At 44.1% G+C, this 24,895-nt stretch overlaps 1 protein-coding gene across 2 annotated transcripts; it reads left to right on the forward strand.

Annotated features, from left to right (window-relative positions):
* Positions 1-4,051: 4,051 nt before the first annotated feature.
* tent4a (terminal nucleotidyltransferase 4A) lies at positions 4,052-22,924 on the forward strand. 2 transcript variants are annotated; one of them, XM_086171139.1, is made up of 13 exons: positions 4,052-5,009; positions 9,601-9,724; positions 11,118-11,164; positions 11,255-11,375; positions 12,801-12,908; positions 16,012-16,140; positions 16,332-16,545; positions 17,279-17,405; positions 17,488-17,591; positions 17,718-17,902; positions 18,643-18,801; positions 18,961-19,116; positions 21,029-22,924. In XM_086171139.1, the coding sequence occupies exons 1-13, from the start codon at positions 4,258-4,260 to the stop codon at positions 21,185-21,187; spliced, it is 2,385 nt and encodes a 794-aa protein (XP_086027265.1). In that variant the 5' UTR covers positions 4,052-4,257; the 3' UTR covers positions 21,188-22,924. The 2 variants fall into 2 exon arrangements, with proteins under 2 accessions (XP_086027265.1, XP_086027266.1); XM_086171140.1 differs by having other exon boundaries at positions 18,961-19,014; positions 21,029-21,559.
* Positions 22,925-24,895: the final 1,971 nt, after the last annotated feature.

Raw genomic sequence — 24,895 nt, forward strand, 5'->3', positions numbered from 1 at the left:
AACCGACTCACTTTACCAACCCGCTGGAAGAGACCGTTTCGGCGTTAGTGCTTGGGCAAGACAAATAAAATCAACTCGTGCTACTCAGGTTATGTGCCAGGCAAGAACGAACACAAAGTAAGATCATTGTTTTGAGTTGATCCTTTTTCTTTTTCTTCGGAGTGATACTATAACATGTGAAATTTGCACCATATTTTTTTTGGGGGGGTTTCCTAATCCCAACCAGCAAACCAAATGACAACAATATTTCCAGGTACTTTCAACTTTAATGAAAAAAAGAGGAGCGCTGTCCAATATGGTGATATATTTTTAAATGCCTCAGCCACAAATTCTTGCTGTGCAATAGCTATTACTCTGGTTACAGATATGTATTTTATCTGTGACAAATAAGAACACTTTATAACTATGCAGTTGAGCTGACACACTGCAGGCATTGAGCTCCTGTGCAGAAATGTGAAATAAATGCTCATATAACACAGTAAATGAAGCTTTCCCCTAATGTAGGTTAAATATCTGGAACGTGATGCAGCCTCATTACCATTCAACTCACATACAGTCTCACACAACTGCCCGGATCGTTAATGTTATCTGCCGTTACTATTACGTCTGTGAGCACACTGTCGACTCCTCGGGGCTGGTATGACTTTGTGTGTGTGTGTGTGTGCACACACGCGTAGCCACACAGCATCCTTTGGATACGGCTCAATCGTCACCAATGTATCCCATAAAGACCAACCATCCCGGATATCTCGCGCCTAGTGGTTCATAGCGGAAGCTTTGGTGTTTGCTTGCGAGAAAGTGAGAGAGAGAGGGGAATAACCTTCTCACTCTGGTGTGTCACCCTTCTGTCCTACAGTGTAAGACAGAAAAAAATAAACAAAAACGTAGACGTGTGCAGGAGGGCGGTGGGAGTGAGCAGCTGTGTGCATGCCTCGGTGTGTTACAGAGAGAGCTACATATCCTGGCTGACACATAGTTTGCTCTGGGGGGTTTTCCTTGACTCTGTCACATGCTGCACGTGAGCAGCAGCGGTGGAGGGGGATGGAATTATGCAAGAGGCATTCTCCCTCGCTCTCCCTTTTTATATGTACATGCATCCCAGAAGGTGCTGGTTATGCCTTAAGCAGCCGGCCTGTGCTCCATCACGGCGCTTAATGGAGCTGGGAGACGGCTGTTACTGTGGCTGGAATGATCCACACCACCTGCTGTTAAGACCCTGTGAAAATGAATATTTTGGATCGAGGGGGCCACAGCCTACATCTGAAATAATAAACAGGAAAGAGAAAGAGCTCCATTTACACGAGGTGAAAAAGCCTCGTGTGTGTGCGTGTGTGTGTAGATGTCTGAATGAGAGACAGAAAGCGGCATTTCGAGAGGCCAGAGGTTGCGATCACGGCGGCCAGATGCGTGTTGGATGCCAGCTGACAACACAATGTGGTCTCCCTCCACGTCTACTGATTGTCAGAATTATTTTTTTTCCATCCAGAGCTCTCGCTGCTCCGCTCTCTTTCTTACAATAACACCTTCGACTCTTTTCTTGACCCTGTGCAACGCTCACGGTTTTCCTTCGAAAATAGGACGTTTACAGTAGCTTTCTTCACAGAGCGGCATTATTGTGCAGTTTTGGCCAAGTGCAAGAGTCAATACTGTGGTTTCATTTAATGTGTTCATTTTAATATAAATATCTATAGTTGATAGTGAAATTAGTATTTAAAAAAAAAAGAAGGAAAAACATCAATTGGGAAATCAAAAAGATAAAAAAGAAATCTAAACCAAAATGCTCCCCCTAGGAGAATAAAAAGATCACTGAAATTTAGAAAATGATAATCTTTGTCAAAGACCAATGAAAAAATGGAAAACAATTGACCTGTGAAATCTGGAAAATGGGCGATGAGTGATGCTCTTTAGTTATTTATTTGTGTTTGTGTTGTGTGTCTGCATGAGTGTGTGTCTGTGTGTGCAAGTGTATGCATATGTGTCTGCTTGTGCTACTTCTGTGTGTGTGTGTGTCTGAGTTGGCATGTGTGTGAGTGTCCATGTGTCTAGATGTCTGTGTGAGTGCGTGCGTGTGCGCGTGTGTCTGTGTGTGTTTGTGTCTGTGAGCGCGTTTCTGTCTGAGTGTGCATGTGGCTGTATGTCTGTGTGTGTTTGTATTCCTGTCTGAGTGTGGACTCTGTGTCTGAGAGTCTGTGTGTGTGTGTGTGTGTGCCTGTGTGTACGTGTGTGTATAAACACCGCTGGAGGTTTTTAGTGGAGCCCATGGAAGTTCCTGATGGTGAGGCAGTCCTCCAACCATCCAGGTGTGTGACTGTGCTCCATGTTGATCACATTAGAATAATAAAATACATAGGCATCACAAAAGACCACAAAAGTCACAAACATAACAGGCTGATGTGTTACCAGGTATTACATTTTTCAAAAAAGGTAAAACTTTCATTTAGTCCAGATTTCCTTCAGATGACATGGAACTCATTTGGAAATAGTTTAGTTTCCAGATCCCTCTGAAACTCAGTTTCAAGTAGATTTCATATTTTTCCAACTCATGACACCTCTAATTTTATGAAATGTATCTTATGTCAAATGTGTTGATCATAACAGAATTATATGACATGATCAGCATAAAAAAAACAAAAAACAAACAGCAAACATAGCAGGTTGTAATGTTTCATAAGGCGAGGTGATGAATAAATGATATCCAGATCTCCTCCATTTTCTTTTTTGGAAGATAATTTATGACTATGTAAATTCAGGTATTTTGAATTAATTCTTCGTAAATGACTGTAAGTTTTTTTTTCTTTCATTTTGCCCTAGTTTTTACGGGTCATTTCATCCAAATGTGCACACTTTTGCACCCCAAGACCCAAGTGCTGCAGTCCTTTTTTTTTTTTTTTTTTTTGACTGTTATTTGACTACCTATCTGATAAAAATAAAATTGATAAGTTTCAAGTTAGCGGCACAAGTGAGGCCGCTCCACTGCATGCACGTCAAGTGCAGGGGTCGGCAACCCGCGGCTCCGGAGCCGCATGTGGCTTTTTCCAATTTTTTTTTTTAAATTCAGGTCAAGGCTCCGCTACACGCTCTGAAAGCCCAAAGCTCAAAATGTTCAAATTGTGTTCATTACATAAATAAAATGTAATTTTCTCTATATCACTTTGTGGATTTCATAAGCAACACACTGAACACTTGTTTATACAAAGTGTAAAGCTAATAAAAAGCAATATATACAGTGGTACCTTTATTTTAGTCGTCAAAAAGTACTTGCGGCTCCCAGTGTTTTGTTTTCTGTGGAAACCGGGTCCAAGTGGCTCTATGGGAGTTGAAGGTTGCCGACCCCTGGTCTTGTGCAACCCCTTTCCCCATCTCCACCAAAAACCCTCTGTGTGTAGGAGTCTGCAATCAGACTGACACTTATCCTTCTTTATCTGCACTTTCCATGCAGCACTGCAAATGCAACTACTGCCTTTATCCTTGCACTCTTCCTTGCACCTGCACTTTGTGAGTTGCGCTCAATAATTTACTTGCACTGCCAACCCCGTCCATATGTATAACAGTGTTTCCACGGCCTGTTTGTTGTCAGTACATATGGAAATGCACAGTAAAGCAAAAATTTCATTGTACAGGGTGCCACACAGTGGCAATAAACACTTTGAATGTTGAAATGCACCGGGCGTTTTATTTATAGAGGTAATATTTCAGCCTCGTCCAGCCTCATGTTGACGGGGGATCCCCTTTGAACCCACCCAGTGATGACAGGGGGAGGAGGAGAGGGGAGGGCAGGGCAGGCATTGTGCAAAGGGGCCACCGCGTTTCCAGGTGTTGCTTTCTGACCCCCATTCACTCACCGCCCCGCCGTTGGAGCAGTGCTTTATTTGTTGCTCGAGCAACTATTCGGCTAAAGTTGAAATGAAAATCTCGCTCCGGGCCTTCGGGCCGGCGAGGGAGTGGGCGGATGGAGGGGGCGCAGTCATCCTTCAGGATCCCCCTCCACTGCGCATGCGCGGAGATTTGAAGCGAATACGCCATATTGAATCCCCGTAGGAATCGGCTAGCATTTTTTTTCCCCAGCTAGCGGCGCACAGGGGGCCACTTTATCCATGGTCCCGATTCGATTTCGTGTTTAGAAAACTTCTCCTCTTCCCGGACGACATTGCGACTTTTTAAAACGGCTCCCGGAAACGGTGCGGAATCGCCGACTCGCGGTCTCGCTGTGTGTAGCCGAGATACTTGTCAGCGGGGTCGCGAAGAGAAAGAAGTTGAATGGATCCGAGGATAGCTTGGATTCAGCCCGAACAGAAAGGACCTGCGAACGCCTTATGGATGCACGTCTGGGAGACCTCTCAGGGAGTACGGACGCTCTCCGCGCAGCAGCACCTCCACAATCAGAACTACAACGTGAACTACGCCGCTTTGGATGTTTTGAAAAATGTAGCGACCGCGGTGGCGGCGAGCAAGAAGAGCATTTGTAGCGGCGGCGGCGGCGGCGGCAGCCATCACAGCATCATCGGCGGCTCGGCGATGTCCTCGCTGGGCATCGCGCTGTCGCAGAACTCTTTGGCCACCGAACCAGGTGAGGGGAAAATCCACCCGCAGAAGACGGGAGCCTCCTCCGCTTCCTCCACCTCCTCCTCCTCCTCCTCCTCGTCCTCGCAGGAATCCGGGACGGACACTTCGCCTCCCGGCTGCTCGCCCGAGAACACTATGGGCAACGCCAACAAAAACGTCGGCGCCGCCAATTTGCTCTTCAACTTGAGCGACAGCACGGACAACCATGTTTACCACCGCCACCGCCACATACAGGAGCAGCAGCTGCTCACTTTACAGCAGATGTGCGTCAAGCGTCACCAGGTACCTGTAAATCTATCACACAGCCACCATCCAGGCCGGAGGAAAAGTGACAACAAGGCGAGCACTTGTGGGATGAATCACTTGCTGTCGAACTGCACGAATGGCAACTATGTGAGCGCTTGGACGCCGTGGAAGACGAGGAAGTACAACCCGGGGGTCCTCGGGTGAGTGGCTGTCACTGCGCTTCGGAAAACAATGCTTAGCTTCTCGCAATCGCACTGTGGATAGTTTTTTTTTTTTTCTCAAATCTCAAATCATGTGTCTATGTGGTGCGCTCCCTCCTCTGCCCCTGGTAGATTTGAATAGGCCAGATGTTGACAGAAGTTTGTGGCTGTTCCATTGAACTCGACCGGGAAAGGCTGCAAGCTCCGGCCGCTAGGTGGCGCTGTGCCGGTAGTCACCCCGCCGAATGTGGGGGGGGAGGCCAAAACAAAACGGCAATGCACCTAAAAGTCTCAATTGCACTAATAATATTGCATATATCAAATATCAAATCCTCACATTTGTCCAATAAATCAAAGCAAGTAAAAGTGGAGTGATAGTTGGATTGTGACTTGCTACGGCAAAATATGCTTCAAGACGCGATATTTCCATATAGATAGATTGTTGCTTAAGGCCAAATTAAAAAACGGCCAAAAGAATAACATGGAAAAATCAGAGGAACATTTTTTAAACTCTAAAAGGTGGCATCCCATTCAACTCTGATTGTACTGAACTTCTGAGTTGAAACGTTGAAGTGTCTTATCACAAACATCAGTGACATCTTAACCCTACGAAATGATTCTCCCTCATGAGACTTAATTAAATTAGAAAACAAAAATGCCTTTTCAATCTATATATATTTTCAGCACAGTCACTGTACACAAAATGAATAAAATATAAGATAATTAAAATGGAAACGGCAAGGCATAGGGGCAGCATTAATTCAACCAACAGAGCAAGATTAATAAAAAGGCAAAAATAGATGTAAATAATGTGCCAAAAGTCAGTGTTAATTAGTCTCCAGAAGGGTTTATAAGAGAAGTCGGTGATTCTGTGATACCCGTCTCGTAGGGCAGGTGTTACGAAAAGCCCAAAGGCTCTGATGGTAAAAGTTCAGTCGCCTTCAGGTTTCTAGCCTCCACTGTGGAGCAACCTGTCATAAGACCAGTAACAAGACTCGCTGCAGTTGGAGGCGGAACAGAGACTGTTTGTGCCGGAAAAGCGGGAGGACCATAGTTGGGAGAAAATGGGTGTGAATTACCTTGAAGGCCTTTTTGGTTTATGTTTTCAAAGGTGACATTTGGATAAATTGGAACTCCCTAAATTTCTAGCAGCAGGCTTGACCTTCGACTAGGAGGTCAGAATGCTTTCCCACAAAGGCTGCTGTCTGTTGTTGGGAGGGGCGTGGGTTGGGACATAACTTTCTCATAACTTTCTTCTACCGCTTGATATTACCTGACAAGGAGAAGGCATTTTGATCATCAGTTCTTCAAGGAAAATATATGTGTGTGTCATCAGCATAGTGTTAAAATGAAGTTTTCTGTCATTTGATTACTTTGAGTACCTGGCAGCCAGTGCAGTTAAGTTTGACCTAGGATTGAACTTTGCAGAAGACCACAGGTAGTACAGACTGTGGGGAATGTGTAATTATTCGTGGTGGCGTAGCTTGGTCTTTCATAAAGCTAAGATTCCTACAAACTTAGCGCAGAGGTTTTATATGCCACACCTGCAAAGTTTTCACTTTACGGGCTTTCCTTACTTTCAGTGTAGAACATTATCTTAAATAGGCTTCCTTTCGTTCCAAAGTCTAAAACAAGTCACAGTTCCACTGCCCCGACTCTACATTTTCCATAAAATAGATTTCAATGTCCTCTGTAATGCTTCATGTAAGTTAGACTCAGCACAAGATGAGTTGTTTATGTTTTCTGTTTAATGATACATACACAAATGTAGCGCTTTTTTTCAGATATGCTTTTTGATTGCAGTTTGATTGCACCAGAATACGTACTGTATTTAAGTGCAAAATGCTCTTCCACATAACTGAAGTTGAAAAATGCAGAATTGTTAAGTGGAGTTTTCTCCAAAGTATCTTTTGTTAACGAAGTCATTAATGACAGTATAACGTGTAACTTTATAACTCCTCACCAGATGGCATCGCTATCACATAGCATATTCTGGCGTGGTCATGTCTCCTTTTCTCAATCATTTTCATGTCGTTCAAGTGTGACGTAGCAATCAAGGACCGGAGCTTTATAACCAAAACATCCTTTTAACATTCCCAGTGATAACAGCCAATGATAGTATCAATGTTTGCAGACTGAGTATGACTGCAGCCTCAGTATGAGATATTTTGGAAGTGCTCAATCAAGAGAACTGGGATTCATTGTATGCCACACTTGGAATTGGCGTTCCTGTGACAGAGGCTTTCAGACAAAGCCAGTGAGTGCACGAGGAACTTCCAAACGTGTTGCAGGAACTTGTGATATTTGTAATGGCTGCTTGCATCCATCTGGGAATTTTCTGTACAAGCCACCGGTGTTTGTCCCAAATACAGTTTCCTATTGCATTAACCCCATGTGTCCTGACATCGTATCGTTTTCGGGGATGTTTCACCCTTCATGCTGTGACCTCTCCACACCATGTTTAATTTATTCTGATTATTTGCTGCCATTCAAGCTTCTCCGATGCAGGTTTTGGCTTGTGCATGCATTGGTATTGCAGTGATTTGCCCCCAGGGGCAACCTTTGATGTCTTAATACTGCGGGAGTTTGCACTGTTACTTTTCAAATGCACTTGTCATATTCTTTATTGTGCAGTGATCAGAGGTTATGGTATGAGTAAATGCCAGCAGTCAACTTCATAGAGGTCTTAAACATGGTATCCCCAAGTTGTTTGTGACAAATGGTTGTAGCAGAACTTAGTGTGTGTGGGCGGTCTAACCATACCTATGTAGTGTATTGTCATGGTTACACTGTGGTCTGAAAGCGAGAGTTTTACCAAGTGGTGGGTACTCAGACTGATTGCGCGTCCCCCCAGGGCTTTGGTAATTGATTGTGACAGTCTCCCTGTTCTGTATTTCACACCAGCATCATGGCATGCATTCCTTGAAAAATGAGTGGCCACGGGGTTGAACAGAGATCCACTGTTCTGAGGCATTTGTCTGGTCAGAAATCTTTACATTGTAAGCGCCTCTCTGATTCCGCTCCATACGCTACATCAGCAGCAACAACAAGGCCAGGACTCTGTCCCCAAATATTTCTTTGCATTCCTCTCCAAACTTCAGGATTATTTCTGGGCGAGTGGTTAGATGGAGGGAAAGCGCCGTTGTTGTTATGGAACAGTTGTGATGCAAAGGGCAGGCCAGAGGCACGTGTGTCACGTAGTGAGTCCGGTGAGCAAAATTCTCATTAACGATTTAAAAATTCACCGTGGTGAGACATATTGCGGTCAACTCAATTTTGACCGTTAAAATGTTTCACTTGTTCCTGACCATCTTGTTCTCTTTTGTCCAGCTAATGGAGCGAGATGATTCTTATGTGTTCTTCACAAACAGAAAACTCTTTCTTAACTGTTACATGCGAAAGATAAACAATAATAGTCCAAAGTATTTGACTTTTTCTCAAATAAATCGTGGTTATATCTTTACAGTACATTGGTCATTGAGAGTGGGAAAAAAAAAAAAAAAAAGAGAAGAAAATCACTGCTATTACTTAAGACAATACTTTATTGATCCCCTATACGGGGAATTCACTTCATAAAGTGACATGTACTTACCCAATTTAAATTTTATGTTTCAAGTTATTGAACTGTGGCGGCACGGCGACGCAGTGGTTAGCGCCTCACAGCACAAAGGACCCTGGTTCGATTCCTTCAATTCTGTGTGGAGTCTGCGTGGGTTTCCTACCACAGTCCAAAAAATGCAGCAGGTCAATTGCAAAAATTGGGAAAATTGCCCAGATGTGCGAATGAGAGAGTGAACGGTTGTCTGTCTGTTCATGTGTCCGGTGACCAGTCCAGGGTGAATCCCGCCTCTTGCCCGATGGCATCTGGGAAAGGCTCCAGCATCCCCCGCGACCTTGAGTCGGATTGGGAGACAATGGTTGGGTGGATGGACGTTATTGAACAGTTTCTGTGTTTTTAATATCTTTCCACAGAGAAATCATGCAGTACAGATGTCATGAGTATAGCCTCTCTCAAACTGCAGCAACGGGCAGTGTTTGACATGTTATATGTAAATTTTTTATTGCCGCATATATATTCTTCATAAATTTTGTGCTTAAGTGTCAAATTTTGCAGAATTATGAATGGGGGGGGGGGGAAATAAAAATCAGTGCTCTTACATTCTCGTACAATCAGCGTTAGTCAGGAAACTTATCTCTCCACATTTTGCTGCTGGCATTCGAAGCATCCTGATGCAAAGTTGGACCCTGAACACTATTTCCAGTGGGACACACACACAGAGCAGAGCAATGTCTTCGCTTTCACGGCTGTTGCATTTCGGGGGTTAACCAAAATGGTGAAAATAAGGAAGCACGTCTTCGGCCATCTGGAGAGGATTTTTCTTTACAAAACGAATGCCAAAGTTATAGCCTGTTTGTAAGCCAGATTTTACATATCTGATTGTTGAGTGATGACTGCACTGTACTTTGAAATACTCCAGACCAGAGGACGCGCTTTCAATTGCACACACGGTCTCCTCTCAGGCCAGGTTTGATGCCGTCGCTCCGTGTGGTAAACTGTGAATGATCATTGTTTGCTCTTCATTCTGGACAGACTTCACGAGGAGGTGATGGACTTCTACAACTTCATGTCTCCCAGGCCAGAGGAAGCAGCGATGAGGAAAGAGGTGGTCAACCGAATAGAGATGATCATCAAGGAGCTGTGGCCCTCTGCGGATGTAAGATACGCACATGCCTCAATTTATTTAGATTAGCCCCCCACCCCCCCTCGCCGCCAGACCCCGAGGCTGAATAGGAAAGAGCAGTGTATAGTCCATTCTTGGACCAAGAATTATTGGCATGCAGTCGAACGGTGATCTCACTGCGCTCATAAATCATTGTTGAGATACTGAATGTACACTTTTTTCCTTCCTTTTTTTTTTTTTCTCAAGGCAGCCGAATCTCCGCTGCTGTGATGGATTTGAAAAAGATATCCAGTGTATGAGATGAGTGGTAATCCTAATGAGGTGAAAATGCAATGGTTGGCGTCACAAAATCTGACACAATATTTTTTTGCGAAAATGACAGGAGACAAAGGAACCCTGTTTTTTTTTTTTTGCTTTTTTTTTTAATTGAATACCTAAATATTTGATGGGGCTAAAAGAAACGGCTTGATGAGCACAGCAAGGCGCAGTTGATGGCCTCATCACTTAATCATGTAAAACACGTGCGGCAGTGATTTGTTGGCTGCCAGTCTTCCCCACTTCGACTGTGAGCCAGGCTGTCAGGTAAATGGATCGAGCCTCTGATTTGTACCAGCCCCCTTTGCATTTCAACCTATTAATCCTGGCCTGTGTTTGGGCTGTTGCCTCGTTGTATATCCCAGATGTAAAAAGGAAAGCCCTCCCCTCTGCTTCCTTTCGGGGGGACTTTCTCTCGCAGCCCCCGTAGAGACGCAGTATTTTCTTTTCTAGTCATTGTGTGCTTAATTTGGCAACGTTTTTGACTTGGCAAAGTTTGCCGTCTCTGAAGTGGAACCCGGAAAGACTCGGCTCCTCATCGCTTTGCAGACACTCGAACTGGATACGCGATCGCCGCAAATGAGCCGTTTTTATGATCGCAGTTCTGGTTCCTGATGGTCGGAATGCTTGGGGCGGACACACCTCTCACGACACGGCCCGGAGTCACAAATGTGACGACTTGTATTGACGAAGTAATATAAAACTTGAACACACAATTCCAGTCTTGACTTTGACCCTAGCTCCAAGGCTCCTAAAATCGCTTTTGAAAAGTGTGCGTCTGTGTGAGGAGGTGGGGGGGTAAACAAAGGCATCTTGTCAAAAGGTATTCGCATTTGTTTTTTCTTTTTCCTTTTTCGTGGCCCAATGTTTCCATGGCACAATATCTATGAAGATCATATCTAGTCTCAGTTCTAACTTGAATCCCATTCTTTCAAAGTTGTCACTTTCCTGTGAATGTACTGCTTTGACTCGGTGCTCAGATTTAAATATTTGAAACTTGGGACTTGTGAAACAGCTACCACACTTCTGGTTCTTAAGTTTCCCCTTAAAAGCAAAGCTTTTTTGATGTTACTTTTTGTGTTTTAAGATTTATTTAAATCTCTTTTCTCAGGTCCAAATATTTGGCAGCTTCAGTACCGGGCTGTACCTCCCGACAAGGCAAGACGCCTTCATTTGATCATGAAAAATCTCAATCGGACAACCCGGTTTATTTACTTTGTATTCACGGCTATTGTTTTATCTCCTCAGTGACATCGATCTGGTGGTGTTCGGGAAATGGGAGCGCCCCCCGCTGCAAGAGCTTGAACAAGCCCTTCGCAAGCATAACGTGGCCGAACCTTGTTCCATTAAAGTGCTGGACAAGGCAACAGTGAGTAGACGTTCATGCCACGTTCACTAAGTACGCTTTGAGAAAACCCACGTTGGTTTTCAGCGACACACGTCGATCAATCTCAAACCGCCAAAGTGTCCTGACTGTTGTCCCTATCATGTAACAAAAGCTGGTTTGCGTAATCAAATAATCTGATGGCTCATTTGAAATATGTGCCCTAATTTAAGCAGTCTATTAACATGAATATTATTTTTAGGAGTTTGAAGTAACTATTGCAGCCTCGCCGAATTCTAAAGCCGGCCAAACACAGTCTGGCAGCACATTCAGAGAGATCTGTTCTGGGCCTCAAGTTGTCAGTTTGAAATCCAAAGCTTTGACTCAACCAATTTTATTTTATCGCTTTATGTGAAATAGAGGTGCGCTAACCTGCGAGGCCTAATTAGTGTTCCCCATCTGTCTGCACAATGGATTGGCTGACCGCGGGTTACAGTGAATCCGCACTGAAGAAAGCAGACCTGATCAGCTAACATCGGAACAAGAAGCTGTTTGTTCTCAGCGGCCGATCTTGCTCACCTTAAGAAGAAGCCGAGAAGGAGTTAGGCCCCTTTCTCCATGTCTGCGGGTCGTTGTTGGAGGTGGAGGGCTGCTTTACTTTTATTTTGCCAGGACTCCGGATCACGCCTTTTACAAACGCCGTAATGTACCCTCGCAGAGGGCCTGCATATCGTCTCAGTGGTGAGAAAGGCAACATGTCTGTTTGACCCCAGACACATGAGGAAATTCGAGGTATTCCCTCGGTCACTGAGAACTTCTTCACCGTGTAAAGAGTCTTGACAGGTGACATCACTTCAAAATGTAACAGCAATGGCCCGTATTTGTAGGTTGTTCAGGCGATCGAACGGGAGCCCAACCATCTCAATTGCCTTTCCGTGACACTAGTTTTATTTCTTTTTACAAATCTCATTTCCACATTTCCACTTTTTAAAATATTTCTCATTTAGATTTAAATTAAGTGGGCTAAACAAGCACAAATGAGTATTTCCAGTCGGCCATTTTCTGAAAAATTAGCGGACATCTGTGATATCGTTCAATGAAAACCAAACGAATGTAACCGTTTTCAAAAGCTTTTTCAATTTTGTAGTTTTCTTTTCTAATTGAATTTAACTTGACGCTCGCAAAATTCTGCGACACAGTCAGTGTTCAGTGGCGGTTTGCTCTGGAGAATGTCTCGCAGCCATCCTGCAACAGAACCGTCATCCATGAGACTGCACACATGACCAGGGAAACCGCTGCACCCTTAAGTGCTGTTTTGACTGACAGGATAATGAGCAGCTGACGGCTGGACTTTATTTTGAAGAGCGTGTATTTCCAAATGTTTGTGGCGCTAAAGCTGGTAATTGTCCTTAATCTGCTCATCTGGTGCGCCCGATGTGAGGTTTTACCAGCGCCTTCTCGTCACCTCAGGTGCCAATCATCAAGCTCACAGACCAGGAGACCGAGGTGAAAGTTGACATCAGTTTCAACGTGGAGACGGGGGTCAAGGCGGCAAGCTTCATTAAAGATTATGTAAAGGTAACGTGCATGCTTTTAGTATGTTGGTTCCACCAAACATAAAATTGCACACGCACTCGTATTGATCCCTTATCGTTTGCTGCTGGGTAGAGCCCGTCTGGTTTATTGATCCGATCATCTCATTGAAAGACCTCAGCCTTTCCTACGTTATATATGAATAAGATAGAATAAGATATGCGGTAGATATGAAAAGATAACATTATTTGTTTGAAAAGTCTGTTCAGTTAGTTGTATATACAATCCTAGCAGGCTCGCAGTTGCACACCAAAGATAATTAGATGTTGATATTTTGTTGAACGAAGCTTAAGCGTTTAAAAGTTTTACTTACAGTTTCAGGGCTTTGTTTCATTTTGAATTCCACAAGTCCAGTTGTTTTTGTACAGCAATGCATCAACTTTAGCATCTTCTGCAGACTGATATTTTGTTGGTTTTAGGTCAGATGCTAAATTTTACATCATTTTCCTCTCTACAGTTCTGACTACAAACCCCAAAAATAGATTGGTTCAGAACCACAAATTTGGGGTCAAAGCCGATACCAAAAGTAAAGCACAATCCTGCTGTGCGCTGTCTTCGCTGTTGACACGGCAGCTCCTCATTTGACATGAGGTGCATCTGCTTGACACGGTTAGCCAGCCTTACGAGGTGACAACATGCATTTGAACGCAACATTCAAATGCAGCTGAAAAATCCGCTGCTTCAGTTGTCATCATTTGTTTACTTTGGGACCTTGGACCGCAGCTGGGCGTGCAACAGTGCGGGCTGTATTTCTATTGAAATGTCATCTCATGCTTTACGTTTACTGTCAGTTGCTTCACTCTCAGATAGTTTTATTACTCCTTTCAGTCCCGATTCTGTCTATAAGACTCGCGCAAAAGTGTGGGCTGTGTATGTAGTGTACAGTAAAACCACAGTGCACAGAAAAAGAAGTACATTGAGATGGATCAGGAGCAGCGAGAGGTCATGCAGGCTTTTTAAGAGAAACACTAGCAGTCACATAATTACCATTTTACAGTGCGGTATAAATACAGATTGTGGGAAGTTCCCTCTGAGTCGAGCTGAACAACTCCTTGAAGCATTACAGTTTACTTTCATGTTGTTGTGGTTGAGTCCTCAATCATGTGTGTGTGTGTGTGTGTGCTGGTGTTGCCGCATACCGGGCTGCCTAATCTACTCAGGGGAGATGAATTTCACCCAGTGACTCGGACAGACTTCCTGCTGCCGCTGGATCTCTGCCCACTTTCGTCACAGTTGTAGTCGCGAACACAGTAGAGGAATTCCAGGTGCCGATCTCTCAGCGAGCTGTGAGGCTTTGGCTTTTGTCCTGCGTTGCGTTGGCGTATGTGTTGTGGTTTGTTGTGGGTGCGTGTCGCAGCTTGAAAGCCCACTGTCGACAACCGCACTTAGCATCCATCCAGAGCGAGCGTTGACATTGTTAAGGCATAAGAGAGACTTCTCTGAGGAGTCGCCCCAGAGCTAGCAGCCAGTTGGATCTATGAACCTCCAAGACAAGCACTCACTTCTTAATAGCATATTTGAAAAAACAGCCAAGCCCAGCTGCTCGACAGGCACACAATTTACAGGCACACTGCCAGAAGGTTATGCTACGTTTTCAATTGGAAAATGGGTATATTTGTGATTCCCATTCCCAGGCCCTGCTGGACTTTCAGCACATTATCATTCTAAGGCCCCCATGATACCTCAGAAAACACTGTCCTGTTAAATACACAATATAAAATTGTATAGTGTGTGTAGAATAAATATTATATAATCATCAACATAAATACACCTAAAGTATTGTTTTTTTTTCGTGATGGCTTGATCATTCCACTCAATGAAATAAAGATAAAATAAAAGTGATCACTTTCCTTTTAGCAATGATTGCAACTTTCAGCATGGAGTTTGTGTGTGTGTGTGTGTGTGTGTGTGTGTGTGTGTGTGTGTGTGTGTGTGTGTGTGTGTGTGTGTGTGTGTGTGTGTGTGTGTGTGTGTGTGTGTGTGTGTGTGTGTGTGTGTGTGTGTGTCTATTTTCGGGGTAAAATGTAAATGCATGGTCATGTAAATGTTGATAATGTTATTGTAATTTATGGCCGATTTTTAAATGACCAGTAACTTACTCAGGGCATGCACCCATGAATATTCATGCAAAAAAATATTCTAAAACAATAGTTTTTCTAGGAACATGCCTGTGCCTTAATCGAGAGCCATTAGAATTAAAAAAAAAAATCCAAGACCCAATATAAAAATATAATATATTGCTGAGGCTTATTCAGAGGTTTATCTTGATGAATGAACTCATAGTCAACGTATGTCACTGTCATGTCTTTAAAGGGAGAGCCATTTGACAAATGTATTGTCAAAAAATTACTCAGTTAATCAACTTTAAACTGTGATGAAATTAATAACTCCACAGCGGAACTTGCGGATATTTCTATGCTTAGTGCCAGTGATAAAATTATATTACCCTGAAAATCATTTTAAGTATTTGCTCTTTCTGATTGCAATGTTCTTTTGTCACGTCCTTCAACCGATTAAATGTCCATACATTCAGTCCGAAATCCCACAGCACGTCACGAGCGGAAAATAAATTTCACAGTTGTTTCGCTCTTCACCCTCCTCCCCTCGACGTGTTAAGGTCATCAGTTGGTCAGGGCATCAGTGTTGCGCTTCAACTTTTTTAATTTTTTGCCCAGAGCAGTGATACCTAAAGTGTGGTTGATTGCACCCTGGTCATCAAATAACACTGATTGGATAGAATCAGCCCTTCAGATGTCTTATTACAGCCCTTTAAATGTCCGATTACAATTTCATGAACATGAAGAATTTAGTTTGACATTTTGTTAAAAAAAAATTTCATCATTGGGCAAAAGCATAATGTAAGAATAGGATGAGCTGATCCCAATGTCATCATTAAGTGAACTGAAATCAGGGGTGGGAAAAAAACAATCATTTGCAAGAAAGTCCCTGAGATGTGTAAAGTACCTCCAGGTTAGTGATTAGTTGGCTTAAATGAACAAAAAGCCCCTCCTAGTGCTAATTTCTTGTCTTGTCTTTCATGTCCACCCTGTCCTCCCTCCTAAATCCACGCCTGTTTTTCCCCCCTCAGAAGTATCCAGTACTGCCTTACCTGATCTTTGTGCTGAAGCAGTTCCTGCTGCAAAGAGACCTAAATGAAGTCTTCACAGGGGGAATCAGCTCTTACAGCCTCATCCTCATGGTCATCAGCTTCTTGCAGGTACAAACACACCTACCTACCAAGGAAATAGAAAGGTGACAATCTTAAGAAAGACAGACTTTAGTGGCTGTTGCACGGCCATACGACGGAATGACCAGTAAACGTCCAACTTACGAAAACGCAGATCATCTGTTTAAAAGAAGCAGCAGGACTTCAGTTTTTATGACCATCTCTCTGCTCTTCCGCCTCAGCTCCACCCACGGATCGACGCCCGGAACCCCAACGAGAACCTGGGCGTCCTTCTAATCGAGTTCTTTGAGTTATACGGTCGTCATTTTAACTACTTGAAAACGGGGATTCGTATCAAAAATGGAGGCGCGTACATAGCCAAAGAAGAGATTATGAAGGCCATGACCAACGGTTACAGGCCATCCATGCTCTGCATAGAGGATCCCATGCTTCCAGGTTTGTTCCTGATTATTAAATGGAAATGAGACTGAGGGAGTTGTAATATTTTTAAGGAATTCATTCATGTCACCTCTTTTTGTGTAATCTTTTGAAGTTACACCAAAAGACATTAGTGCGATAGGCATAGAATATCATATATATATATATATATATATACACACACACACACACACACATATATACATATATATGTTATGTATGCGTGTGTGTGTGTGTATATATATATATATATATATGTATACATATATATGTATGTATGTATGTGTGTGTGTGTCCACTTCTCGTAAGTAAAACATTTTTTTAATCTACTGCCCAGCCCTGGATGTATGTTTTTTTTTTGTTTTTGTTTTTTTAGTGTCACCCAGTGGCAGTTTCGAGAATTACAGGATGACAGATTCAAATGATTCAAAATGAAGAGTTGGCTACATTTCACAGAGATCGAGTGATATTTCTGCAAAAATCTTACATCATGATAATTATTAAGAATGACTAACCACTAAAACCTTGACACATTTTGGCTTAAAGATCTCTGCTTTACAGTGTTGTCCATCGCGTATTAAGTTGACTGATTGCAGGCTCCATTATGAAGCTATAAAGGCTGACATCAGATATAAAGCTTTAGTGATTTTTATGAATACATAATCCCTTTCCCACCGTCAGCAAAGACTTTTTGGTTTTTCAGGCAGATGTTTTCCCTTTAATGTTTATTGCTTCTTGTCTTGTGATGTAGGCAATGATGTGGGAAGAGGCTCGTACGGCGCCATGCGCGTAAAGCAGGTGTTCGACTATGCCTACACGATCCTGAGTCACGCTGTGTCGCCGCTTGCACTGTCTTATCCCAACAAAGACTCCGAAAGGTCAGGACTCACACCCATTGCGATTGCAAGGACACCTGAGATGAAAGTGGTGCTCCACTAAATCTCTCCTTCTCCTCTGCAGTACCCTGGGCAGGATAATCAGGTTGACACAGGAAGTCATCTACTACAGGGAATGGATCATTAAAAAGTGGGGCGTCAGGGATATGACGCGGACGGACAATAGAGGTACGAACCCTCAGAATTTGCATTACGCTCCTGTCGGGGGGACGAGTGCTTTCAGTAAACAGATGTCCGTCGGTAATCTGTCATCATTTGTTAGTCCTATCCTCAGTTGTGATTCTCCTCCTCCAGTACCACCTCCTAAGGATGCGGAGGCGGAGCAGGAGGCCAGCTGTGTTCTCAGCGGTGGCGTGGGGGCAGAGGAGCAACAAAGGGATTCGGTGTCGCCCCACAGCGCAGATTCCCCCATGTCCATCTCCAGCCCCCAGCAACACTCGTCAGCCTCCTCCGTCTCCTCGCTCTCTGGATCAGACAACGTAAGAGAAAACCCTTCCACAGGGAAGAGGGGTCACACACTGTCAAAGCAAGGGATGCGTTCGCCGCTGTCCATAACATTCTCCGAATTGCGGAACAGGCATCACGCGTTCCTCCGTATTTCTGTCTCGGCGCCGCATAGAAAATGTCGCTTAAGAAACGTGACCAACGGGAAAAGCAGGACTCCATTCGTTTCGTCTTCGCAAATGATGTAAACTCATCAGCTGCAACTTAATGTCATTATGTAATCGACTTCCATCGAATACGTCGCCTCTTATATAAATAAATGCATGCGTGGGCTAATTAAATTCTTACCAACAGACACCGTGTGTGTCTGGTTTTCTTCTAAGTTGGAGGCACAGAACTGGTGAACGTGCCACTGTTCAATATTGTCAATAGAGATAATTCTTTAAACGCAGTGGAATATCAGTTGGTTCAGTTTTAGAAAGAAGAAGAACGGACAACAACACTGCGACTTGACGGAATCTAAACAAAAATTGATTTTCCCTTTCTAATACCCAGCTGCATTTTAAAATGTCTCAATGAATTATTTCTTCAACAGTTTTTGTTTTCAAGATGCCGACATAGCGTTTTATCTGTGTTTAGGAACCATTAATCTGGTTGCACATTTCCTCACTTGTGTCGACTTAGTATCAATTTATCAGGTCTCATTACTTTGTGAATTTTGCTGTCGTATCACCAGTTCTTTGCCGTGATTTAATCCTGTGCGTCGGTTTGTCAGGACTCCGATTCAGCGCTGCCTTGTCCCGTGCCTCCGCCGACCCTGCCACCTTACACGTCGTTCCACCCCTTGGGCCTGGCTCTGCCACCTGGCCTTAGCATGGGCACCAGCAAGCCCGCAATGGGAGGGCACCATCTGCTCATGCCTCCAGGCTCACAGGTAGGAGCATGAAACCAGGAGTATTATTGGATTTGTTGCATTGTAGCATGATCCAGTGTGATAAAGAAATATGACATTATGTATCTTGGAGCAGATAAAAACTGCATTTGACTTAAACGTGTCTTCTCTAAGACATATAATGTGTCCTCCTTCCTGCAGGCTCGTGTGTCGCTGCCCGGTGGTCTAACAATGCACTCCATACCTGGCAGACAGGTGTGTATTGACACCGGGTTCCCTACCTTCTTCCACATGCACCCCCCAGCCCATGCTCATGCCCCTGCCCCCTCCAGCCCCCACTCCAGCCACACACACAAGGTAGGATCCGGATTGCCACAAACACACTCAAATGCACTGTCGAGACAAGCTTGTGTGACACACACACACACACACACACACACACACACACACACTCGCACTCATACTCACACTCGCAGTTCTCATTTTTTCTGTTTCATATTGTCTCCCATCTGGACCTTGGCTTTGTCAAGGGTTTCATTTTTCCACCTCGTTCATTCATTTATTTACATTTATTTATTTCAGTTTGTTCAAATGAAACCTAGGTTTTTTGACGCATATTTTTTTTTTTCACCATCTCATCTGTTGTGTTCACTGTCACAAACTTTCATTTGTACCTGTTGCTGTGGCAAACATCTAGGGCCGAGTGAATATCTGTTTTTCATATCAGGAAATTCATTTTAACCTCCAACAAATGTAGTTGAATATATTACTCGTTTATTGATAGGCCATGTAGAAGGGGGCTTCGGGTCATTGTTTTGGATCCTTTTCAGACCTGGCATAAAACTGCCACCATGATTGATCCAACCGTATTGGGAGGTGGTCTGGACCACAGGTCCCCGCATTCTTTTCACGCAGGAGTTCTGCGCCCATCAACCGATTTCCTCTGTTTCACAACCTCTAAAAATGGCTGACGGTGGTTTACATCAAGGAATAGACTCAGTCTGTATAACCCCCCCCCCCCCAAACCCCCTTTTAATTTCCGGAGGCAGGGGGGAACCTGATGGGTCTTGACAGTCAACAAACCCTTGAATAGACAACATACGTTTCTGTTTCTCTCTCTTTCTGGTTCAAAGTAAATGTCACTATGCCGATATCCTCTTCCGTCTCTTTGTCAGCAATCAATTTAATGAGATAATAATTCAGCTAGATCATCCAAGGACGACTTCTCCCTTCAATAGAATTCAGATGTCATCTTTTGAAATGGCGGTTGCAATAAAAAAAAAAATCACCATATTAAAAGATAGCCTTGCGTTTACCCCGCCGCATAGCAGCTGTTGTGGGTGCATTCCGTTCAACGCAGGGAATTAAAACAGATGTTTAGTTGCATATACGGCGTAGGAGTCACAAGTGGAGGCACGTTCTGCCTGAGTGTGAACTTGTGATCGGGCCACTTGAGACGTACCTCAATTCCGGCTCTGAAATTCCAGCCCCCCCCCCCATGCCCCAGATTTACTATTCTACTGGAAATGGGGTTTACAAATGTACAACTACCTTCATGGGACCCATGGGATCGAGATGAGAATACTCGAATCCTTCTTTCAGTCTTTTGGTGCATCTTTGTCTGAATGTTGCATCCGTTGCTTTCTCAAATTGGATGAGGTCTTTTCTTTTTAATTATTTTTTTTGGAGATAGACGTTTTTTAGCACATCAGCGCGCGGCCCGGATAGCATGAAACCTTTAGGTCTGCATTTTATTTCAGCGCGTCTCATTATGTTTTTAAACATCAGACGGAGGCAGCTGGACACCACCGTTGCTCGGGCGTCCATTTGCTCCAAAATAGCTGGTGCTGCCGGGATGTTAAATGCAAACCACTCTGGATATTTCGCCGGTCCGAGTACAACGTCTGATGTGACTCTCAGTCCTCTTTTGATTTTTTTTTATTATTCCCCCCCCCCCCCCCCCCCCCAAAAAAAAAAGGAGATTGAACCAGCTGTTTGAATGGACTGTTATCTCAGATATCCCATCATCCTCTGACAAGAGTCACCATTAAGATCTTATAATTTTGAACCTTTTTGCTGCAGGCAGCTTTGTACTTATTAAATTAGTGTATTATAGTCCTGCATTTGGGATTTTTTTCTGTTTTTTGGGTGGGGTTCCATGGTTTCACTGTAATCGGGGTATTAAAAAAAAAAAAGAAAGACCCCCTTTTCTGCCGTGGTCTGTACGTTGACAGCATTGTTTCTGTCTTCTCCTCTCCATCGTCCTCAGAACGGAGCAAAGTTCAACGTGAAGGGCTTCCACAACCCGCCGCTGATCAACAACCCTGTTCTGGCGAACCGCGGACACACGCACTCACACACACAGTATCACCGCAACACATGGCGGCGTAGAAAGAGGGACAGCCTGCCGGTCAGCCTCAGCAGATAGAAACCACCCCCACCCCTTCCTCTTCCTTCTCCTCCTCTTGGTCTCCAGCTGCACCCTGGCTCTTTATTCATCTCAAAGGGGGAGCGGACAGACGAGGACCAGGGACCACCCGCCCTCCGCTCTGCGTCCTCCTGCTAGCTACCGTTCCATTTTTGCATGACATTTGACATCCGTTCTCTGTTTTGTAACATTTCAGTATTTTGCTTCCCTCATATTTTCAGGTGTAATTCTGTTTTTTTTTTTCTTTCCTTTTTTTTTTTTTTTCTTCCCCCCGACGGCGGTTGTTGACGTCATTGACCTCAACTCGATCCCTGCAGCCAAGCTGCCCGAGGCTCAGTGTTAAATTTCCTTTTTTTTCTTTTGTCCCCCCAATTTCCCCCCTGCAGTTTATACACTTAGGAACAAATGGTTTTTCATTTCGTGCAATACTGTTATGTTTTTTTTCTCCTTTTTGAAACTTAAGTAAATGCTTATTTAATTTGTGTGTGTGTGTGTGTATGTGTGTGTGTGTGTAAATGTAACGGCATTTTTTATGCAGTTGTTTTATTTTTGTAGATTTTAATGATGTTTACGAAAAGCCTTTACCCCCCTCCCCCCTAGGAAAGATCTCTGGAGAATGCTTGTTGCACCCTTTGGTGGGTGCTTGTGTGTGTGTGTGTGTGTGTGTGTGAGTGTGTGTGTGTGAGTGAGTGTGTGCGCGCGCCTGTCTGTCAACAGACTGAGATGGACCCCCACCTCTTCCTCTCTCCCGTCCTCACTTGTGTTCTGTTGTATACTTAACAAAAAAAAAAACAAAAAAAAAAACAGCCGTGAACACAAAGGGATGAGGAACTCTTATCTGGATTATCCCGCCATTTTTTTTTTCCCCTTCTTCATCCTGTGAAAATGGAATCACAAATATTCCCCCGTGGAAGCCGAGTTCCTGGTGTAGTTTTTCCAAGGAGTCGAGAAGGAAAGTGGCAGGATGAAAGTTGCGCCCAGCAACATCCTGAAAAGGAAGGGGGAGAGGATGTTTTGACCAAAAGGTGGGGGGGGTTGAGACGGGCTAGCCCCCGAGCAGATAGAGCTTTAAGGTGTGTGTGTGTGTGTGTGTGTGTGTGTGTGTGTGTGTGTGTGTGTGTGTGTGTGTGTGTGTGTGTGTGTTGTTGCCGCCACATTTCTTGAGGCAGGGGAAAGCCAGTTTTCCTCCACCATTCTCTCTCCACTGGAGGCAAGTCTCTTCTTTTAATGTTGTTTGTTTGTTTTGTTTTGTTTTTTGTCATTTTTCAACAAAAATTTCCAGAAAGTGCAGGATTGTGGAGACGCCCCATTCTGATGAAAACATTATATGCTTGTGTATTTTCATTTTCATGGTTTTAGTGACATGTCGCAGGAGGGCCGGGGGGCCGGCGGCGGCATCTTGATACGACTTGAATTTGACGATCCAGATTACAGTCAGAAAGTCAGAGGAACTCGCCACTCGGGTCAAAGGACTTGGGTGTGGAAATATGCCTTTGGGACTTAAAGCAAACTCCACCGGAAAAACACTAGGATGCCTTTCTCCTCGGTGCTGCACTGAGGAGAAGGAGGGATCAGGGAGGGGGTCTTCCTGAAACAAGGACCCCGGTGAAAGGGAATTGTGTTTTTGATTCCATTCAGGAATCTTCTGTATATTGAGATTGCCAGGTACTTCCGCTAATTGTTTGCGATGCCTTGTTTTTGTGTTTACTTGGAGTGTGCGTACGTTTCCCCCCCCCCAAAACCCCCCCAACCCCGACCCCACCCACCCCAGCCACTGTCACACAGAGGCACACACTCACAGACAGGACTGTCAAAATGGCCGCGACTTGCCAAGAACACGACACGCCGGTGTTATTACTATGCAAGTGGATTATTCTCATTATCTGTTAACGCTTTTATTTTCCATGTTTGGACGAAAACGAAACACTCATCAGGCTGGAGTAACGTTACTGACGCTCAGACTCACAAGCCAACTGGATAAAGCACCCCCCCCCCCCCCATCCCCACCACCCCGGCCCCCTAAAGTATGAAGGTCCTGTTGTTTAGAAGTCTAGTTTTTTACATCCGTCAGTCAAATGTTAGGAATGTGAGTCTGAGTCTGTGTACCATGTGACTGTGGGAAAGTGTTGCAGGTTTGTAATCAAAACAGTTATCGGGCGCCCAGAGAGCGACTTGCACTCTGCCGGCGTCGTCCGGAAGGACCCAAAGTTTCTACCAACAATTCTTTTACCTTTTTACAGATGTTTTTTTTTTTTTTCTTTTCTTTAGTACTGTTACACAATTTATCTTTTCACTTATTTATCTCAAAAGAGAAAAATGCGGCAACTCTGACCCGTCGGTCAAAAAACAACCCCCGACATCGACACTCTTGGCACCCCCAGCGACGTGCTTCTCTTCTTTTTTTTTTATTCTCTCCAGATGATTTCCCAAATTGGCGGCGATGAGCACGAGGCATGAAAATACTCGGTTAAATGCGAGCGTCGACGGAGGGGGGAGGGAGGGTGCCGGCATGGCCGTGTTCAACCTGGATGCAGCAACGATGAGAAGCTGCAGGTCAAAGTGTTGATGGGATGTTGTCGCCCGGGTTAGAGTTGCCTGCCTCGTCACAAGGAAAGAGCAACATGCAGTATCCTGATGTCTGTATGGATTACAATCTGTGCATCTCAGTGGCCTGACCCCCCACCCCCACCACCCCCACCCCCCTAGCTTCACCTGTCCGACATGGAGAGGGAGGTGGTCTTCACGTCGCCTCCCCTTCGTCAGACGGGTGTGGACGGAGGCGGAGGGGCCAAGGAGCAGGGGCTCGGGGGCCCCTGAGATTTTGGCATACACATGTCCATGTAGGTGCAATGTAATATTACTCCCATTGCAATCCAATGAGGGATTTTAAACCGGCGGCTGCTTACAGAGGAAGGCAGCTGCCTCTCCGTGTCCTGGCTAATCATGAGAGCAGTGGCCCTCGATTATGGTCAGCAAGTTACTGTTGGCCGGAGGAAACCGCTGCCCCGCTATTGTTTCTGGGCGTTTTTTTTTTTTTTCCACATTTTTAAGTAAATGTATTTTTTTCTATTTTATTTTTTAAATAAATATTTTAAAACTGCCAATCACTGTGGGTGTTTCTCAGATGGAATGATAGATTTGTGATCAATTTTTTTTTTGAGGTCCATTTTTTTGGGTTTGGGGTGATCGGGTCAAGAAAGCACAAAAAAGTTAAGGTAGATATTCTTTTTTGTTTTTTCAAATGCTGTCAGTAGGGGTAGTTATTACAGCTGTTCTTTTAACATGCAGATAGAGCTGGGATTTCCGTCCCGGTATGGTCACACGAATGCTACTGCGGCAGTGGAACACTTTCAGATATGGTTTAGGAAAAATGATTTTCTATTATGAATCAACATCCTGTGAAAAGCACTGATGCAGACCAATGTTTCACATGACAAGGATTATTTTTCAATAGTTTTCCCCACAGACCTGCCCATGACCCCAGAAAAATCACCCCACTGCCCCAAACTCATATTTCAAGTTGCATCTGATATAAAAGTGAGAATTTACTTTCCAACATCATCTGCATTTGAAGTTTTATCTGCAAATGTGTTTTGGTAAAATCTTGCCAAGTTTTTGTGGGCAGCCTGCAGGAGAATGCAAAGAGGTTAAACACAGATAAAACACAAACCCATTTAAATATGTAATTTCCCCAAACCACAGACTTCC

This window comes from Fistularia commersonii, chromosome 24, assembly GCF_037954325.1.
Source record: "Fistularia commersonii isolate RoL2024-O1a breed Wild chromosome 24, RoL_Fcom_v1.0, whole genome shotgun sequence".
Taxonomy (NCBI): domain Eukaryota; kingdom Metazoa; phylum Chordata; class Actinopteri; order Syngnathiformes; family Fistulariidae; genus Fistularia; species Fistularia commersonii.